General features: G+C 53.5%; 1 protein-coding gene across 1 annotated transcript in view; it reads left to right on the top strand.

Annotated features, from left to right (window-relative positions):
• Positions 1–19,142, top strand: part of WDR90 (WD repeat domain 90) — a 31,879-nt gene extending 12,737 nt beyond the window's left edge. Inside the window, exons 19-42 of the mRNA XM_009886276.1 lie at positions 400–635; positions 1,067–1,206; positions 1,762–1,892; positions 3,202–3,332; positions 3,799–3,960; positions 4,235–4,363; positions 4,882–5,015; positions 5,576–5,613; positions 6,642–6,824; positions 7,670–7,770; positions 8,709–8,811; positions 9,269–9,390; positions 9,767–9,926; positions 11,297–11,487; positions 11,759–11,927; positions 12,293–12,404; positions 13,215–13,380; positions 14,129–14,251; positions 14,433–14,613; positions 15,081–15,211; positions 16,224–16,367; positions 17,532–17,651; positions 18,179–18,263; positions 18,985–19,142. Of these exons, the coding sequence (XP_009884578.1) occupies positions 400–635; positions 1,067–1,206; positions 1,762–1,892; positions 3,202–3,332; positions 3,799–3,960; positions 4,235–4,363; positions 4,882–5,015; positions 5,576–5,613; positions 6,642–6,824; positions 7,670–7,770; positions 8,709–8,811; positions 9,269–9,390; positions 9,767–9,926; positions 11,297–11,487; positions 11,759–11,927; positions 12,293–12,404; positions 13,215–13,380; positions 14,129–14,251; positions 14,433–14,613; positions 15,081–15,211; positions 16,224–16,367; positions 17,532–17,651; positions 18,179–18,263; positions 18,985–19,142 (3,350 nt within the window). The remainder of the gene's footprint in view (positions 1–399; positions 636–1,066; positions 1,207–1,761; positions 1,893–3,201; positions 3,333–3,798; positions 3,961–4,234; positions 4,364–4,881; positions 5,016–5,575; positions 5,614–6,641; positions 6,825–7,669; positions 7,771–8,708; positions 8,812–9,268; positions 9,391–9,766; positions 9,927–11,296; positions 11,488–11,758; positions 11,928–12,292; positions 12,405–13,214; positions 13,381–14,128; positions 14,252–14,432; positions 14,614–15,080; positions 15,212–16,223; positions 16,368–17,531; positions 17,652–18,178; positions 18,264–18,984) is intronic.
• The last annotated feature ends 82 nt before the right edge of the window (positions 19,143–19,224 follow it).

Here is a 19,224-nt window from a genome sequence, read left to right as displayed (position 1 = left end):
TGGAAGTCTTTTACTTCAACAACAATTATTCAGGTTCATTCTTGTGACTTGAAGGGAGAGGCAGGCTCTCCTGGGTGAGAGCAGGCACTCCCTCTTGATTTCTGTGCCCTTGCACCCGTGGCTCTTCTGTCCATGAAAAATTAGGGGAGAAGTTGAGCAGTTCTTCACCGTTTTCGGAACGACCATCATAACAGCAGAGCCCGGGGACTTTTAGAAAGGGCAGAGACTAATTTGTCACTAAATTCAAACCTGCAAGCATTCAATCCTGAGGTCACGTGGGATGCTCGTTCCCGTGTGCATTGCTTTCCCAAATGTGAATCCGGTTGGGTAGCTGCGCTCCAGCTGCTGCTGCTCCTTTTCCAGGGGGGGTGGTTGGCTGACTCCTGTGTCTTTCCCCAGAGCACGAGGCTCCGGTCAGTTCTGTCTGCATCAGCCCGGACAGCCGGAGGGTCTTGTGCACGACGGCTGCTGGGAATCTGGGCTACCTGGATATCCAGTCCCGGGACTATAACACCCTCATGCGCTCTCACGAGGACTCCGTGTTGGCATTCTCGGTGGAGGGGATTTGGAAGCAGATGGCAACGGTGTCTCAGGACAATACCATCCGAGTCTGGGACCTGGGCTGCATGCAGCAGGTAGGTGAGATGAGAGTCAGTGGGTGTCTCACACATTAATAGTCTCCCTGGTCTCTGTCTGGTCTAGTTATCAAAGCTCCACAGTTCAAGAGCACTTAAACGTCCTCCCTGAAGCATGGTGGGGTACCATGGGCAAGAAATCCTTTGGAAGTATGGAGTTCTGAGAGTTTTAGCTTAATGCGTAATTTGGTCTTAGCTTCTGAAGGTATCATTAAACAAAAATATTTTCTTCCATCTTTTAAACACAAAACATAATACCCGAGGGCTTTCTCTAAATGCCCAAAGACCCAGGACTTCACGGGGCTTTAGATCCATCCATTCTGTTGTGAGACACACTCACGGTGGAGGTCAGAGGCTGTTTTGTCGTTAGGTCCGGCTGCCAGGTAGGGCCTTAGCCAGCTTTGTGCCTGCGGTGTGTCTCTTCCCCACAGCTGTATGACTTCACAGCTGCAGACGAAACGCCGTGCGCTGTGGCCTTTCACCCTACCCAGCAGATCCTGGCCTGCGGCTTTGACAGCGGGATGGTGCGGACCTTCAGCTTGGCTGCCTCCGATCTGCTGGTGGAGCACAAGTAAGTGCTTTGCAGTGGGAGCTGCACCAGGGCGGGTACGGGTCTAACTGGGGGTGTCCTGGCGGGAGCCACAGTGATAATCGTGGAGGTGGGAAAAGCGCTTTTCTTGAGCTCGACAATCCCCACGTCCCAGCTGAGTGGTTTTCAGGCAGAAATCGCCTGCTGTGCCGAGGCTCTGGTGGTAAAAGTCCAACCTGCGAAGGCTACGAGGGCTTTCTTTGTGACTTCCCGGTGGGCAGTTGGCCAACAGTAGGGAAGAGCTTGTCCTAGAGAGCAGCTGAACAGGGAACCCTCGGGCACCTCAGCGTGGGTAGCGGAGGATGCTCCAAAGGGAGAGGGAGCATGTCCCATCCAGGGACAGCCGGAGTGATGCACTTGCTGCTCGATTTTCCAAAAAGTTGGAGTGTTGATTGTCCTGGGCAGCTGTAGACATGAGTGTGGTGGGGTCCTCTGCCTGCCCCTGATTATTTTGCTCTCCTGGGTTCTACACGTTGCTACTGTTTTCTGGGTTTGTTTGTTGTCCTTCCCTTTTTCATGTTTTCTGCCTTTTTTCAGGCAGCATCGCACTGTAATCACTGGATTGACCTTCTCTCCAGATGGCAATTTCATGTTCAGCTCATGTTTGCAGGGAACTCTGGCTCTTTACAGCTGTATGGCACAGAACAGCCACATCCTGAGAGTGCTGGGTAAGACTTTGGGGTTCTGGATTCCCTTTCTTCCTTTTTTTTTTTTTTTTATTGGCACAGACATCCTAGCACCAAAGCCAAACCAGACTCAGCCCACGCAGAGAGGTATTTTCTGATGAACCTTCTGAGCTGTGTCATTTGTGTTTATACCGTGTGTGTGTGAGCAAACCCTAGTGACTGCCAACCCTTCCCTACCCGTCCTGGTTCAAACGCTGTCAGCTTGCTCTGTGTTTTGATTCCATGAATGGGCCGGAATCGCGGAGACCTGCCCTTTCAGGTCTGGGTTCAACAGTGCATTGCCTAGAAGCAACGCAAGCGTAGAGTCTTCCTACTTATTCATGCCCGAGCCCTGACTCTTTCCATTTTGTGGACGTGTGGTTTAATTTGTTTAAACTGGATGGTTTCCCTAATTCTGCCTGCAGCAGAGCTGCGCAAAGAAGGAAGAAGGTGGAGAGCTGCAGGCAGGGGAAGTGGTGCAGGGGCAAAGCAGTTTTGAAACATTAATGTCATCTTTAATGGAGGCTTTTGAAATGAGCTGTGGCAGCACAAGCTTGGGCAGGGAAAAGGAACTCCGTTATGCAATATTGTACAAAGAGGAGGATCCTGCCCCAAGAAATGTGCAGTTGAAGTAGGTGGAGAAGAAATAAGGGCTCAGAGAGATCAGGGGATTTGTCCAAAATCACCCAAGCTTGGTGTCAGTGCTGCAGCGGGACCTGCACATTTCGACTCTGCTCTGAACCAGTGTTCACTGCCTGGCTGTGTCCCAGGGGCAGAACAGTGGAATGTTGGTAGTGGAATAAATACAGAGAATTGCTATGATTTCTGTGATTTTTAGAGCTTTGGGTCTATCTGCTCACCAGACTGACATCAGCGTGGTGGGGTTCGGCGCTGAATTCATTCTGCGTGGGGTTCAGACACCCAGGCTGCAGCTGAGAGCTCACATCCCTAGCTCCTTGTCACAGCTTCTTGTAACGTTAAAAAAATACACAGCAAAATTGATTTTACTCCCTTGACTTTGTTCTGCTGTCCTTGAAAACACCGCACATTCAATCAGGCAACAAACTGTGTATCTAAACGTTGTCTTTGAGGTGGTTCCCTGCACGCTTTGGGTGTTGCAGATAAAATTTGTAGCATCTTCTACAACAGAGGTTGGTTCTTTCTCAGGCCAGAACGTTAACCCAAGGCTGATTCAGAGGCAGGAGAAGCTGCAGCTACCAGTCAGCAGCACCATCACCGAGTGAGCTGGCTGCAAGCATGGGCTTTGCTCCTCTCTTCACTCTCTCTCTCTCTCTCTCGCTGTGGCCCACAGGCAATGTGGTGGCCCGGGATGCTGGGAGCAGTCCGGATGCTTTGGTGGTCAGTGGGGACAGCCGTCTCCTGGCCTTTGTGGGTCCCTCCAAGTACGTTGTGACCGTGATGGAAGCCTGCTCGCTAGATGAGGTACCCAGCGGGTTCCCCTCGTTCCTGGGGGAGGGTGGAGAGGGGAGCACGTGCCACTGGGGAAATGCCCATAGGCCACATCGGATGAGACAGATCAAGGGCCTTGGGCACCAGCACCGTTGGAGAGGACCCTTCCCTGCACAGCAGGCGCTTGCTCAGAGCGCTTACAATGAGGTTTGCTTTCCATTCTGTGAGACAGAAACAGCAAAGTCAAGGTTTCATCTTCTCCAGCTTCATTCCCCTCTAGAAAGCTAATCTGGAGAACTCTTGTGTAGACTGTCAGCTCCAACTCCTTTTTGTGAGCTGCTCTCCTGGGCAGCAGGGACATTGCCTGGACCCTGCAGCCCCTTAGACCCTTCTCTGGGGGGGCTCTGTAGCCTCACGTTAGGGGAGCCACGAGAGCAATCCTGAGCCTTCTGCAGTATTTGCTCCAGGACAATTTGTTCAGTAGCTCTTTGTTTCACAGCTGCTGAGGGTGGACATCAGCATCCTCGATTTGAACAGCACGGCCTTGGACTCTGCAGTGAGAGTCTACTTTGCTCCGGTGCCTCGAGGCGAGCTCCTGGTGTCCACTTCTTCCAATAAAATCCTTGTGCTTGACGCGAAAACGGGACGACTGGTGCGAGAGGTAGGACGCTATGAAATTCATGCACTGAGGTCTTGTGTCGCGTGGGGCTTTGGCACTTCACGTCACTGTAGGAGAGAAGAGCTCATCCTGGAGTTCACAGGCTTCAAAGAAACACGAGTGGCAAGCATGTAGCTACGCTGGTGTGGTTGTGCTCAGGGTGAGCCTGAGCTTGTCCTTGTTTTCCACGCTGTCACACTCCTATCCTCTTGCTGAAGAATAAGTAAGGATGTGAACTGGCTCAGTTAATGCTACTGGTGTCCGTTTTTGTCCTCAGGTGTCTCCCGTGCACAAGCTGCCCTGTTCTTCCTTGGCGCTGAGCAAGGACGGCAGGTACCTGCTCACTGCTGGCGACAAAGTTATCAAAGTGTGGGACTATCGGATGCGCTTCGATGTCAACTTCCAGGTACTGCCCAAAAAGGGAGGGCAGGGGGTTGGTGTTGCAATTACAAATGCCTGGAGAAGAGAGCAGCAAATACTGTCTGTGTGACTCGGCCCAGTGTCCCCAGTCCCAGTTTCCCAGCCCTATTCCCATGTCGGTATAACACCCGGCACTGAGCATGGTGCCAAAGCACCGCCCCTAGTGAGACCCTCTGTGAAGGACAGAGGTAGGTGGTACCTCTGTGCCAGGGACAGAGCTGCCCAGAGAAGAAAACGGCTCGTCCAGCATTTCTGAGGTATTGAGAGCTAGGATAAGACCTTGGGGGTTTTCAGCTTCTGCTTGTTTCTCCAGATCAGTGTGCTGAAGTTCAACCCGAGGTTGATCAACCCTAAGTCTCAGCATTGTAGGTGTGGTGCTGGCCTCTGAGAGGATCTTCTGCTGAGGCATTTAGACCTTGGCTGGGCAGGGCAGGGAGCGCAGTGACCACTATGCTGATAGGAGAGACGTGGTGATGGAGAAGTTCAAGGTGTGCTCTCTCCCAGGTGTACATCGGCCACTCAGAGCCAGTGCGCCAGGTGGCCTTCACCCCAGACCAACGGCATGTCATCAGCGTTGGAGATGCCATCTTCCTCTGGGATTTCCTGGCTCTGCCCGCGGAGAGGTCACCCCGAGCTGGGTAAGTGCACTGTGCTGGGCAGTGCCTTCCGCTGGTTCCCATCACCTCCCCTGCCCCATCAGCTGCTGGAGAGGGTCCAGCAAAGGGCTACGGGGATGATGAGGGGACTGGAGCATCTTTCTGATGAGGAAAGGCTGAGGGACGTGGGGCTGTTCAGTCTGGAGAAGAGAAGGCTGAGGGGGGATCTTATCAACGCTTATAAAGCCTTCAAGGGAGGGTGCCCGGGGGATGGGAACAGTCTGTTTCCAGTGGTGCCCAGTGACAGGACAAGAGGGAACGGGCACAAACGTGACCATCGGCAGTTCCATCTCCACCTGAGGAGGGCCTTCTCTGCTGTGAGGGCGGCAGAGCAGTGGCACAGGCTGCCCAGAGAGGTGGGGGAGTCTCCCCCTCTGGAGCCATCCCAAACCCGCCTGGACGCCGTCCTGTGCCACTGCTGGAGGTGCCCCTGCTCTGGCGGGGGGTGGGATGGGGGAGCTCCAGAGGGCCCTTCCAGCCCTCACCAGTCTGGGATTCTGTGATCTCCTCTCGGTGTAACACCAGTCTCCTTGCCTTTCCAGGGCTCATTCCTCTGAGTCCGCTCTGCTGCCGGGAGCAGGTGAGTTGTGCTGGCCGGCAGGTTGGTGGCCCTTCCACCACTGCTCTTCATGGCAGAGGGTGGGGGTGGGGGGGGTTTTGGTTCCTTCCCTCAGTGGGTCAGGTAGCAGGGGGCTAACCAGCTAATTAACCCCAAGGGACAGTCTTCAATTAATTAGCACCTCTCAGTGGGAGTGTGCCAAAGAGGGGATGTTCTGAGCAGAGCTGCTCTGGGTTTTCTGGTAAGTCCTTCAGCTTTTGCCTTCTGTCTCTCCCTGCCTCGATCTCTTCTGTCTTCTTTTTCCCTGCCCTCGCGGTCCGTCTGTATGTCTGTCCCTCCTGTCTGTCTGTCCCTCTCTTTCTCGAAGGACAGAGGAGAAGTGGCTTCTCCTTTGTAGGAGGAAGCTGGAGAAATGAGCTCGAAGGCATTGCCATCGATCAACCCAGGAGGATGAGAGGATCTAAGGGATGAAAGAAGTTACACAAACCCTTTTCTTTTCACAGAAGGGAGCTCTGAGAAGCTCAAGGATGCCTCTGAGACACCTCGGCAGACAGTTCCTCTTCCGTTGTTGTCCTCGCCGCCGTGTTTAGATGTCAGCTCTGTCCACCAAGCAGGATGTCGAAGTAAGAGGAACTGCTTGCAGGAAAGGGGAAAATTTAATCTGGTTTTTAGGAGAAACTCCTTGCCTAGTTCAGCAGCACCCTTGGAGCCATCCCTGCCTGTGAGCCCCATCCTGCAGGCTGACAGACCAGTCTGCGCTTTCCTTCCCCTAACTTGGACAAAGCCAGCCAGAGGTGTTGGGGTTCAGCACCACTTTATCCTCTGCTCTCCTCCGTAGACTCAGCTGCCGGCAGAGCTTCTCTGAGGGCTACGGTAAATACCTTGCTGGGCATACCCAGAAGGAAATGTCTGCTTTGCCCTCCACCCTAACAGATGGGTTGTTACACAGAGCAGGAGAATGACTTTGCCAGAATCAAAGGGTCGGTCACACGTGAAGCAGTCTTGAAGGACGCGGATGGCTCTGTCCTCCCACTTATTTTTCTCTTCAGGTATTTTCTCCGAGTCGGACAAAGAGGAGGAAGCAGAGCTGCCAGGCAGCAGCAGGATGGTGGCGAACAGAGATAAAGACGCCTCAGTCGTCATGGTGGAGCCGGTCAGAAATGAGGAGCTGCTTGTTGTGAGGCCTAAAGTGAGGCAGGAGAGCTCCAAGTCTCCTGAAGAATCAGCAAACGGTAAATTCAGGGTATTCCCACCTTGTACAGAGCTTGGCTCCTTCGGGGCACAAGTGCACAAGCCTGCATGGCGGCCTGAAAAATAAAGACCATGATTAATATGGTACAGATAGACCCGGACATGTGCTCTGAGTTGTGAGATGAAGGGCAGCGACGTGTTCCTCGGGGCTCTTCCCTTGGGTGTGATTTACCAAAGGAAGTCAGAATTGAGGGGAAACTCACGTTGGTCCCTGAGCTTGCTTGTTCTTCTGGCTCTTTCCCGGCTGCTGCTTGTAGGTACGCCAGAAGCCCCTCTTCAGCTTGGAGCCAATATCATTTCTAAGTGGCACGTTCTATTAAACCCGTCTGAAATTAAAGCTCCCAACGTCTCTATTAATAGATGCACAGCCTCAAAGCTGCAGCAGTTCGTGGCGAGCCGCCAGAAGCAGGCAGCTGCCAGCACTCAGCCCCAGGCAGCGCTTGTTGGAAAGCTTCAACGTAAAACTATGCCTCTGCCGCTCTCGTTGAAGACCTCTTTCTAGCTGTGGGGCTTATGCTTTCGCAGCGACGCCCAGGGCACGCAGCGTGGATGCCTTTAGGCTGTTTGCAGCGTGGTGCGGCTGAGCGGGATGATGGGGGGAGATGGATGGTCCTCCTTTGCTCCTGGAAAGCGGTGCTTTTCCTATGGCCAGTGGTGTAGGAGCGCGCACGATGCTGCAGTCTGATTTTTTTACCTCACCTGTGTGTGTATGCACACACGTACGCAGCATCTGAGCAGGCAGCAAGGCGCAGTCTAGCTGCAGCTCCCAAACCATTCCCAGGAGCCGCATCATCCCATAGGTACTGTTTTCTTCTTTGTGTGGCAGAACCCAGAAAGGAGACCAAAAGTCCCAAGTCCCAATGCTCCATCCGCCCAGATTCCTACCGGCATTTCACTCCTCGCTTTAAGGCATCGGTGCTCCCCCAGGTGAGAGTTGTGCTGGTTCCCCGGGCAGGCGACGAATGGGTGTTTTGGGGCTGGGATAGGTGAATTTTCCAAATTGATTCCGTTTTCTTCTCTGCTTGAAAGCAGTTTGTGAAACGCACCCCAGGGCCTGATGTTCAATTAGAAACCCTCAGCATTAGTCCCCCTCTCTTCTCTATGTGCAGCTCTTTCCAGACTAGTAAAAAGTGAGTTGTGATCAACTCTTTTTCTTTCTGTTCAGCAAATCTGCATACATTTTTATTCAAAAGAAACAGAAATGGCATGTGCTATTGAAAGTGAAAGACGAGTGAGCAATGGAGTGATTCATCGCGCACCCATATTTGCGAGCAGATGCGTTGGCAGAGCAGGCTGGGGAAGGCAATCCACGGAGTGTAGTGAAGATAGACAAGGCACAGCTCTCGCTCTGTTAACAAACAGAGCAATAATAAAACAGAAACTTAACTCAACCTTTTCCTAAGCTCTGCTGCTCACAGTGCTGGGAGAAAAGCTGCGTTCAGCTTGCACCCTCAATTCTCTCCTCTGTCCCTCCACCTGGTAGCATTTTTTTCCCCTCCGCTGTCTTCCTATTGAAACATCTACGTCCCCAAGTCAGCAAAACCCATTGAGCTCTTTCCCAGCAGGATTAGCAGCTGCTCGTCGGCTGGGCAGTTGCTGCCAGCCTGTTTTGTGCCCCATCTGAAAGCATCTGTGCCTAGTTTTGCTGGTGCAGTTTCTCTTTTCTGTCTATAAATGTGCCCTTTGGTATTCAGCCGTTGACGTGTTGAATGTGAATTGTGTGGATGTTGGCTCGATTTGTCTGTTGTGTGCCTGAGTATGTGTGTGTTCCTGCACGCACGCTTTTCCTTACGTGAGTGTTGAATGTACCTGACTGGGCCATCCTTCTAGAGCTTATTTTAAACCAGTGTCTGTTTTTCTTGCAGAATTTCTTATCTCCTCCAGCTGGCAGTGAGGTCTTGAAGTTGAAAGCAGTGATCGGCTACAACGGGAACGGCAGAGGGAATATGGTGTGGAACCCGGACACAGGTACACCAGGAAGGCTCTGGAAGGGCGGGGGATGTGTGTAGTGAGCCGAGTTTACGATCTTCTAGCTGTTGGGTTGGGATCTTTGCTTTAACATAGGGGTTCTTTGCGTTGCTAAAATCCAGTAACCCTTCTTCTTTGCTACTGGTAAATGCCAGTCGATTCGGGCAGACTCAGGCTTGAGTGGAAGAGCAGAAGGGAAAGCTCTCACAAAGGCCACGTTACCTGCTTTCCCCAGGCTGGAGCAACGCCCAACAGCTTTGCTTTGCTTGGGTTAAGGGACGTGAGATTTGTCCTTATTCCACTCCCAACCCGATGGGAACGCTGCTGACAAGCTGTGTAGAAGAGTCAGCTTTTACGTATTACTGAAAGAAAAAGAATTTCCCTGAATTACGACGTAGGTTGTAGCGGGTACTGTATGTGAAGCCTTTACATGAAAACATCCCGTCTCCTCCGCTAGGTTTCTTCGCCTACACCTGTGGCTGCATCATCGTGGTTGAAGACCTGCACTCGGGGTCACAGAGTCACTGGCTTGGCCACGCAGAGGAGATCTCTACGCTCGCTGTCAGCCACGATGCCCAGGTAGGAGAGGCTTCTGCTGCCCTGGGCTGGGTTTGGTCTTTGTCGCTTTGAGCTAAAGGAATATCACAGACTAAAATTCCCATTTGTCCGTTCCTCCTTCTGCCTGCTGCACGGAGACCTGGGGTTATGGAAACACGATAAATGGTTTTGGAGCCTAGCTGTCCATCGTGCTGGCTCAGTGCAACAGTAAAGGCTGTTTCCTTCTTCTGGGTGACGCTACCATTCCCTCCTGCCGTCAGCTGATGGCTCTTCTTGCAGAATTTTCCATTTGCCAACCACATCACTTTGATTTGAGACTAATAGTTGCTAAGACTAACTAATGAAGTGTTCTCCAATCGTTTACCAAGGTCTCGGTGACAATATGTTGTTCTGTTAGGCTCTTGCCTCTGCCTCGGGAAAGAGGAGCGGAGACTCCCATTGTCAGATCTGCATCTGGAATGTCCAGGATGGGGTTTGCACAGCAAGTCTCTTCCATCACGAGACGCAAGTACAAGCCATGGCATTCTCTCGGGACGACAGGTTCCTTATTACCCTAGGTGGGTGTACCTGTAACGCCAGATGTGGGTGCGGGAGTAGACCCCAGAGCAGACAGATGCGTAATCCTTGTGAGATGCGTACCAGGCTCACAAGTATGAAGCTGTTGCTTGGTAGCCTCAGGCCAATGGATAATTCAGCATGTAAAACTGCAAGTGTTCTCAGGTCCTCCCGGGAGCGATCGCCTGCAGAGGTACTCTTTGCAGTTGAGTATGCTTCCAGGCTGCTGGCAGCAGCGTTTCGAGGGGAAGCGCGCACCCCGTGTGTCTCAGCCACAGGCACGAACGCTGGGCCTTCCCTCAGCTCCCCTTCAGTTCTTTCTCATTGCCCCAGCTAGCTCGTTTTAATTGAAGTTACAGCTTTCTTCTGGCTCACTAGCGCTTGTTAAGCCTGTGTAAATAGTTTGCAGTTACTATATATAGTATCCAAAGGGAAAAGCCTTGTTCTGGACATCTTATTGCTGCTTAGGTGGGATTGCATAGAAGTAGCCAGGCTTCAAACTGTGAGCCTCCTGCCAGGCAGCCATGCCAGCACAAGCTGTCTGTTTTCTTTAGGCAGGGGACATTTAAAGGACAAATATGCAATTAGTAAGTTCTTGTTTTGCATGAGAGAGGACCTGTGGAGCAGGCAATACACCCTCTCTGGGCTGCTGAGTCTGCCCTTGCAAAAAAGCAAGCTTCGCCGGAGAGAAAGAGAGCTTTGTGCTCTCCACGGAGCAGCGTGGGAGAGGAGCCCTCCTCCTCCAGCTCCGGTCTGGGCTGCAGAGAAGAGAAAAGCTGAAAGGCTCCACTGAGACTGTGGAGGTTGGGAAAGGCAGCAGGAGAGCCCTGTCCTCTGGGAGCTGGGGAGGTTTCACCACCACGGAGGCCAGTGCCGCCTGCTGTCACCCAAATACGGTGGCTTCCATTAAGATTAGCTCCCATCTCAGCGAAGGTGACATCCCTTTCTTATGTCAAGACTGTTGTTAACCCTGACTGCACAGTACCACTGGAGGGCTTCTGTGGGTCATATGGTGAGGTGTGCAGTAGCTTCTAACGATGTAGAAACGGCAGAAAACCTGCTCTGTCTGCTGGAATCCCTACCATATCGACCAGATCAAACGCTAGCTGCAGCCCCAGATTGGCTACAACCTCCAGCACGAAGCGTTAGGCCAGTTATGTCTGTCCTCAGCCCAGAAGAGGACCCATCGTGTCGTGCAGCTTTTGCTGAGCACACAAGGAGCCATGTCACTGCCTGGGATGGTGTTCACAGCAGTTGTCTCTGAACAACTGGACGAGGGAGTGACACAATTGATGGGTGTGTGCAGTGTGTCTGCTTGCGAGTATCCTGAGGCTGTAGAATTTCTTCCTGCTGTCTTTCATGTTCTACTTAGGGGACTACAGCGATCAAACCATTGCTCTGTGGAATACCTACACTTACGAACTCATGTCATCGACTTGTATCTCAGAGCCAGTCCACGACGTGGCTTTTAGTCCCCTTTCTCACAGAGACCTGGCCTGTGTGGGGAAGGGAGCTGTGATGTTTTGGCTGTTGGAGCAGCAGGGAGCTGATGTCAACCTCAAGGTAAACCTCAGTTTTGCTTTCTCCTAAAGTTTCTGTTCAGCATCTCTGACTTCTTTTCCATAGCCCCTGGTGAGTGCAACGAAGGCTCTGCCCCCACAAGTCTGTGAGAGCTGATGATTTCTCTTAATGAGATGATGTTGGCTGACCATGAGTGGCTTTCAGTTGTGTTTGAGGCATTAACTGCATAAACTGAGAGTAGGAAGAGGGTTTTTCTTTCTGATGTAGGTAAGTGCCATATTCTCTTTGACATCTGTTTTATGTGCTCCGACAGGTTCATCGGGCCCCTGCCCCGGCCGTGCTAGGGCCGGTGGAGATGACCTCTCTCTGTTATGGTGCCGACACCCTTCTTTACAGTGGGACCAACTCAGGCCAGATCTGCGTGTGGGACACCGAGACTAATTGCTGCTTCATGACATGGGAGGCCGATGAGGGCGAGATCGGTGGGTCTGGATGCCACGCGCATCTGTCAGGGCTGTAATAAATTCCATGGGAACTCGTTTGGAAAGAAGAGCAATGAGATTGCAGTCTTCCTATTTCAGCTGTGCTCAGAAAACCGGTTTGCTGTGTTGGATACAAGATGGGTGGGGTGGCAATAGATCTGGGTTTCCCTGGATTTCCCCGAGTTTCCTCATCAGAGCTGGGGGGTCCACATCCAGTCTGTAAAAACGCTGGGTATCGGGCTGTAAAAGACCCCCGCTGCCCTGCCCGAATGAATCGGTGGCCTGGCTGTCAGGAGCACGCTTTGGGTGGTGGCTGAGAGCGGTGGATATTCACGGGTATCCCTTGATCCCCTGTGGCCTCCCAGGTGTGCTGGTGTGTCGGCGCAACAGGCTGGTGAGCGGCAGCAACACGAAACGCATCCGCTTGTGGGCAGTGGCTGCCGTGCAGGAGCTGAGGCTGAAAGGTCCCGACGCCAGGTAGGAGGTCGTGGCCCCAGGGTCCCCGCTGTGCGCGCACCCGTCTCCAGAACACTCTGTGCTCTTGAGATGCTCTTCCCCTCGTCCGGCAGCTCCCAGGACCTGTCTGAGAGGTGGCTTTTCACAGACAGACATCGGCTCTGCCGGCAACCATGCTGCTCCTTGCTCTTCATCCTTAGCTTTTCCTCTCCATCCTGCAGGAGCTGAGGCTGAAAGGTCCCGACGCCAGGTAGGAGGTCGTGGCCCCAGGGTCCCCGCTGTGCGCGCACCCGTCTCCAGAACACTCTGTGCTCTTGAGATGCTCTTCCCCTCGTCCGGCAGCTCCCAGGACCTGAGAGGTGGCTTTTCACAGACAGACATCGGCTCTGCCGGCAACCATGCTGCTCCTTGCTCTTCATCCTTAGCTTTTCCTCTCCATCCTGTGACTGCCGATTCTTTCTGTCTGGATCTTTTTACTGAACTTTTGGCACAGGTAGCTGAACCCTCTTAATACTGGAAATGGGTGGAGTTTATCATGCCTGGAGTTTGTGTCGGTGATTTGTAGGAACTCCTTTAAGAGAATTAGTGAAAATAATGCCTTTGTTTCTTCTCTCGCACTATTGCACCCCCTGTTTTCTTTCTTTCCTATAAAAGATGGTTGCAGCGCAAATGTAACAGTAGTCACTGTTCAATGTACAGGAGCATTTCATTGAACCATTTAGCTGCAAATACATCACTGGGCTCATTAGAAAATTCCATTTAAAGGAGGCAGAGTGGCTGTTCCAACAGTTGAGCCAGTCCTTCTCGCATCCTCCTTTCCACCAGGTCTAGCTCAGTCCTGCTAGAACATGAGATTACCCTCGATGGGACAATAGTCAGTGCAGCCTTTGATGACTCTCTGGAAATGGGAATTGTGGGCACCACGGCAGGAACACTGTGGTACATCAACTGGATGGAGAGCACAAGCATCCGGCTAATCAGCGGCCACAAGAACAAGGTTAGAGGGGCCGGGCCGGGGTGGTTCGTCCCGCAGAGCAGCGAGTGCTGTGTGTGCTGTCCGTGCCCTGGGAAGCATGTGGGGGCTGCAGAAGCATTCCCTGGTCTGGCCACGGGAGAGCTCAGGGAGCTGCAGGGCTTGTTTGCACTGACGAGGCACACGGAGGAGTCTAGAGAGAACAGTGCACACTGAGGAGTCCAATATCAAGAAGTCTGAGCTCGTTGGCTCTACCCGTAGGTGTTTAACAGCCTCCGCCTGGGAGCAGCTCTGCGCCTTTCTGCTGGAGTGGAAGAAGGTAGTTTGCAGTCACTGAGGCTTCATTCCTGAGTGCTGCGACTTCTGCCTGTCTTCTGTTTGCTAGCAATGTTTTCTTTGCTTAAAATATTTTTTAAAAAGCCCAAACAGGTGAAGAATGACTGGTTTGAATTTTACTGTTGCTTTGGGGTATCGACGCTACAGAAAAAAAAGATTTCAAATGGTAGAAGAGAAGATATTTTACTTCCACCTAAGTCATGTAGTGCCTGGTTCTAGCTTTGGCATTGGGTTTACTGGTTTCCATTACAAGCCTAGTTGTCAGCCCAAGATTTAAGCCCAAAACCAAAGTACCCCACCTTCCTTTAGGTCTGGGCCGCCTTCTCTGGTGTCTCCCATGAGGGGGGTCCTGGGGGATGAGAGGGCAAAGGAACTGATGTCCTCTAGGCTGTGGCATTTGTAGGGTCCTAGTTCCCCATCTCCATTCTCGCTGCAGGTAACCGAAGTGTGCTTCAGTCCTGATGAGACTCACTGCGCAACGTGCGGGGAAGACGGCAGCGTGAGGATTTGGTCTCTGGGCAGCATGGAGCTGGTGGTACAGTTCCAGGTGCTCAACCAGGTAATCGTTTGTGGTACATCAATCTCCTCCTCCTGATAGAGGGCACAGTCCTCTGGGATTGCAAGGACTGCTGTGTCCTCGCGGAGCAGGCTAAACTTGGAGAAATACTTGCCGGTGGAGCTTTTAGTGTGCTTTTCTCTCTTCACTGTGTCATTGGGTCTCTGCCTTGGTTGTCTTGCAGAGCTGCCAGTGCCTGGCCTGGGAGCCTCGTCCCGCCGTTTCATGCAGAGCTGAGAGCCGACATGTAGTGGCAGGGTACAGCGATGGCACCATCCGCGTGTTCAGCATTTCCAGGACAGAGATGGAGCTGAAAATGCACCCCCATGCTGTTGCACTGACGGCAATTGCCTACTCCACAGACGGTGAGGCTGCCTGTTTAACAGTGGGGAGATGTTGCCTCGGGGAGCGCGGCTTGGTTGTGCCTGGGTTACCCTCACTTCCAGCCGGTCTTGTGTACTGGTGACTTGCCCAAAAACCTGGGGCCAGGCAGAGCCAGAGAGCTTGTATCAATGAGCTCTGGTTGCTGCCAGCTGGGCACGTGGTAAGTGGGACACGGGAGGTATATTGGCAATGGTATAGCAAAGGGGTTTGTGTACAACAAACATGCCTTTGTGTCCTCCTGCTTACAACCTGCAGCAGCTTTTCTTCAGTGTAGTGTTTTAGTGGATGTCTCTGAGACATCTCACCTTACCCAGCCCTTGACTTAGATGTTCCCAGCCTTTCACAGTGTTTTGGGACACCGGTACTCCACAGTCTTGGACCTTTCTCCTATGGGCTTTTTCTTCTCCTACAAAGAAGTATCCCGTTCTTTTCTCTCCTCTCCCCACAGGAGAAATGATCTTATCGGGGGGCAAGGACGGGCTCGTGGCTGTCAGCAGCCCTCACACCGGAATGACTATCCACGTCCTTGCTGAGCACAAAGGCTCCCCCATCACTGTCCTCCAGTGCAGCAGGAAGCAGGTGAGACCTCACCCTCTGCCCCGGCGCTGTGCAGGAGCAAGTTCCCCATGTGTCACTGCACAGCTGTGGGAAGCAGCAGCAGTGTGGCTGGATCGGTCAGCGAGTTTCCTTCATTGTCCCTCACTTTTCCTCTTCGGGCCCCCATCCCCTCCAGTAACTTCTGTTCATTTTTTCCAGGGATGTCTTCAGTGGGATAAAGCCGTGGGCGTTGTAGGTGCAATCCTGAGTGAGGCTGTGCCTGCGGGCGGGGGGGACCTTTGGTGGCTGTTGTAGACACACTGCACGCACAGCTGTGACGTGTGCTGGCGCCACGGGCTCTCAGAGAGCAGAACCCCTTGAGAGCAGCCCGGGCTGTGAGCTTTCAGCCCCTGTGCACCTGAGAAAGGGCTCGGCGTGCTTTCCCCGCATTGCTTGTTGGCAGCCTGGCCTCCTGTGTGTAGCTGGCTCTTTGTACGGTTCCTCTGTGGAGCTGGGAAGACTCAGTTGTGCAGCAGTGTGATGGTTTTAGCATCTCCTTTGTCCTTCTCTTCATGGAGAGTCTTTTTCTTTCACGCAGCAGAAATGAGAATAATTTAGCCTAAGTTCTCAGGCTTCAAGGCTGTGTTCCCTGGTAGTTCTAGACTTAGGAGATCCTCCTCGGTTTTAGGTGAAGGACTTTGTTAGGTGACACACGGTATCTGCAAGCACTCCCCTAGGAGATGTGCAGATCTGGAGGGCATTCAGGGGAAGAGATCTGTGTCGTTCAGGCCAGGCGCTCATCCCTCCTTTAGCAGCCTCTTCTGCTGGTGATTTCAACCCAGAGTGTGCCGCCGGTTTCAATACCGCGGCTTCCTTGTCCTGTTTTATTCTAAGTGACTTTAAGCACTCTTTTAACACAGTACTGCCCAAACGGAGGTTAATACCAGTGTTGATCCCCTACGGCATAAGGCCTGTGTTCCCACGAGCTCTAGTGGCAGCTTTCTTTGAAGCTTCTGTACTGCCAGAGTCACAGCGCTGCTTTTATCTTCTGTAGTACCGAGACTTTGGGGTGGAAGGAGGGGAGCTCTGGCTGGCCACCAGCTCAGACCGGCGGGTCAGCGTCTGGGCCTCCGACTGGCTGAAGGATAAGTGCGAACTCCTCGACTGGCTCAGCTTCCCAGCTCCTGCCGGCCCCGAGGTGAGCGTGGCACCTGCCAGCCCCTGCCTGCTCGCGGTGTGGGTCTCGGCACCAGCCGAGCTGGAGGAGAGATGCCTCAAGGCTCTGAGCGGGATGGGGCCAAAGAGAGTGTGCACTTAGGAAAGTCATCTTCATTAGTTCTGCTGCTCGTAGAGTATCTTGTTAGTGCACATTCTTGCGTGTCGAAAGGCAGCGGGAATTGTAGCGGCACCTAACTGCTGAGAAGCACTGACTTTGTAAGCGCGAAGAGTCAAAAACTGCATCTGCAAAGAGCTGACACCCCTGTGCCACGCCAAACAGAGCACAGGCAGCAGTGAGCGCAGCGCACAGAAGAGAGACCTAATTATGAGCACGCTAATGACTTTGACGTTCCCAAAGAGCATGAATATTCAGAGCCTGGAGCCCAGTGCTGGGTTCACAGAGCCAAGTACTCTAACCCTGTGTGTCTGTGATGCTTTGCAGAACACTTGGGCTCCCGCCCATGCGTGGGATTTGGGCAGCAGGACACCTGCTAGAAAGGGAGGAGGGTCTGTATCGGAGAGGATGTGGAGATGTTCCCCAGTACACGTGACATTGGCACGCAGAAGGGAGCTAGGTCTTTCTGGGGGGCAAGCAGAGGTGCCTCAGCCTGTCGCCCTCAGGGCCAAGCACCATCTGGGCCCATACAGCAGTTGGGTTCTGTCAACGTTTTCTTCTGTTTGTTTCCAAAACGATGGATTTCCTTGCCATGAAGGAAACTCACTACAGGTCTCCCCACAGTGAACAGGTGAAGGATTGCTCTTGCATCCACTACTAAAGATCTATCTTCTGTGCCCCATTTTCTTGTGTTAAACCAATCCATAACCCAATCGCACCTTCAAGCCCCTGCAGCAAGAATGCCTCAGTGGAAATTCAACCTGTTGGACCCTCGTGTATCCTGTTCCTATCTCAGTAAACAATTTGCTTCAGGTTTCCATGGCAGTGTGGGGTTGCTCCTTGCTTCTTTGCTGTGAGCACAGCTGAGATGGCAATGCAAGAGGGAGGAAACAGCCTCCATCATACTAATTTCCCGCTGCTTAGGCACCCACGGCCCAAGGGCTGGTGTCCCTCCATGCTTTCCTTTTGTCCCCCACTGCGTTGGAGAAGCTAGCCTTGATTTTTGTTCCCTTTGGTTTCCCCTGCCAGGGCCTTGGCAGCCTCCCGCCCAGCCTGGCCGCCTTCTGCCCTTGGGAACCAGGTACCCTGATCTACGTCGGCTTTGGGATGCAGAAGGAAGCCTTGTTTTACAGTCTGCGCAAGAAACAGGTACTCGTGCCCTGCCGGGGTGACACGGGTGTTCCTCTGCTGCTGCAGGGCTGTGGCCACATCGAACGAGGTGCAATGTGGGAGAGGCAGTGCTGCCCTGCGTGTAAAGCCAAGTCTGAGAGTGTGGGGTGGGCTCAGGCAAGCAGCTGCTCAGGGCAACAGCTTTTCATCTCAGAAACTCGGGAGTCTGGCGCAGGTAACTGGTGAGTGGCAGGGCCCTGCCCCTGCCTCAGGCTGCGTCTGGGCATGCTGCCAGTCCCTGCTGCTGCCCTGCTGCCTTTCAATCCGACCGGAGGGGAAGGCGTTTGCTTTCAGGAGCGCTAACGATCTCTAAATCTTTGAGATGAGTCTCCTCTGGAAAGTCGATGCCTTTGGCAGGTTTCCGAGCCCTTGAGAGGTGCTGTGCATCTGTCAGCCTCCCCTTTGAGAGGAGCCCTTTACTGTCCTAATGACTGTCACTGCAGCAGCTCTGGTCTCCTGCCTGCTCATTTCTGAGGTGTTGGTGTATTTTTCTTCCTGGAGCGCAGGTAGTTGAGAAGATCTCCTTGCCATACTTCGCCACATCACTGAGCCTGTCTCCTGCAGCACGCTTCATTGCTGTCGGCTTTGGCGGTGAGTACCAGAGGGTGTCATGGGCGCTGCTCCCAGACAGGGTATGCATCAGGCATGGAGAAAGCTGCAGGAGACTCATAGGTCAGAAATGAGATGCATGAGCTCAGTCCTGTTTATCAACGAGCAGGATTTGTCACTTGAATGACTCCTTGGGGTTACGGGCTGTCTTCATCTCCACTTACAAGCAAACAGCTCTGCCCCTGTGTGAGCTACAGCCCCCAGGAGGCACAAGGGACCTTCCCCCAGCACAGGGCCGATCGTCACCTTTCTCCTGTCAAGGGCACCTCACTCCTGTAGCTGTTAGGCAGCACTTAAGTCCATCCTGCTCTGACAGCAGCTCCCGAGAGGGGGGGAGGTCCATGCCTGCCCCAGAGCTGCAGGCCACCCGCCAAGCCCAAGGCCGGACGCTTCAGGGGGGTGCGAGACAGCAGAGCCACACTAACGCGTGGTGCCACATCCATTGCCGCAATGTGACAGCCTGACACACAGCGTAGGGCTGCCACGTCCCGCTCTCTCCCCATTACCAGCTGTTAACTGCCTGCTTGCTTCAGCAAGAAGCCGTCTCCTGTCGCTCAGCTTATTTGACTCAGTGGGGCAGAGAGGTACGGGGGGTGACCGGGAACAGCGCTCCTGGCAGGGATGAGCCCTATGGTGGTGGAGCCCCCTTCCCGCGGCACTGAGCCCCCTTCCCGCGGCACTGAGCCCCCTCCTCTCCCCACAGAACGGCTTCTGAGGCTGCTGCGTTGTCCCACCAGCGATGCGCAGGACTATGCCGGCCACGATGATGCTGTCCACCTCTGCCGCTTCGCCCCCTCCGGCCGCCGCCTCCTCACGGCCTCCCACAGCGCCGTCCTCGTCTGGGAGCTCACAGGCAGTTGAGCCGGGAGGCCCCTGGACTAGCGGCGCCTCTCCAGCAGAGAAGGCCGGCCCCGCCTCACCTGCGCCGGGCCCCGGCTCCCGG

This window comes from Charadrius vociferus, unplaced genomic scaffold (assembly GCF_000708025.1).
Source record: "Charadrius vociferus isolate BGI_N301 unplaced genomic scaffold, ASM70802v2 scaffold980, whole genome shotgun sequence".
Taxonomy (NCBI): Eukaryota; Metazoa; Chordata; class Aves; order Charadriiformes; family Charadriidae; genus Charadrius; species Charadrius vociferus.
The sequence above is the reverse complement of the archived record's forward strand: the minus strand, read 5'-3'. Positions and strand labels throughout refer to the sequence as shown.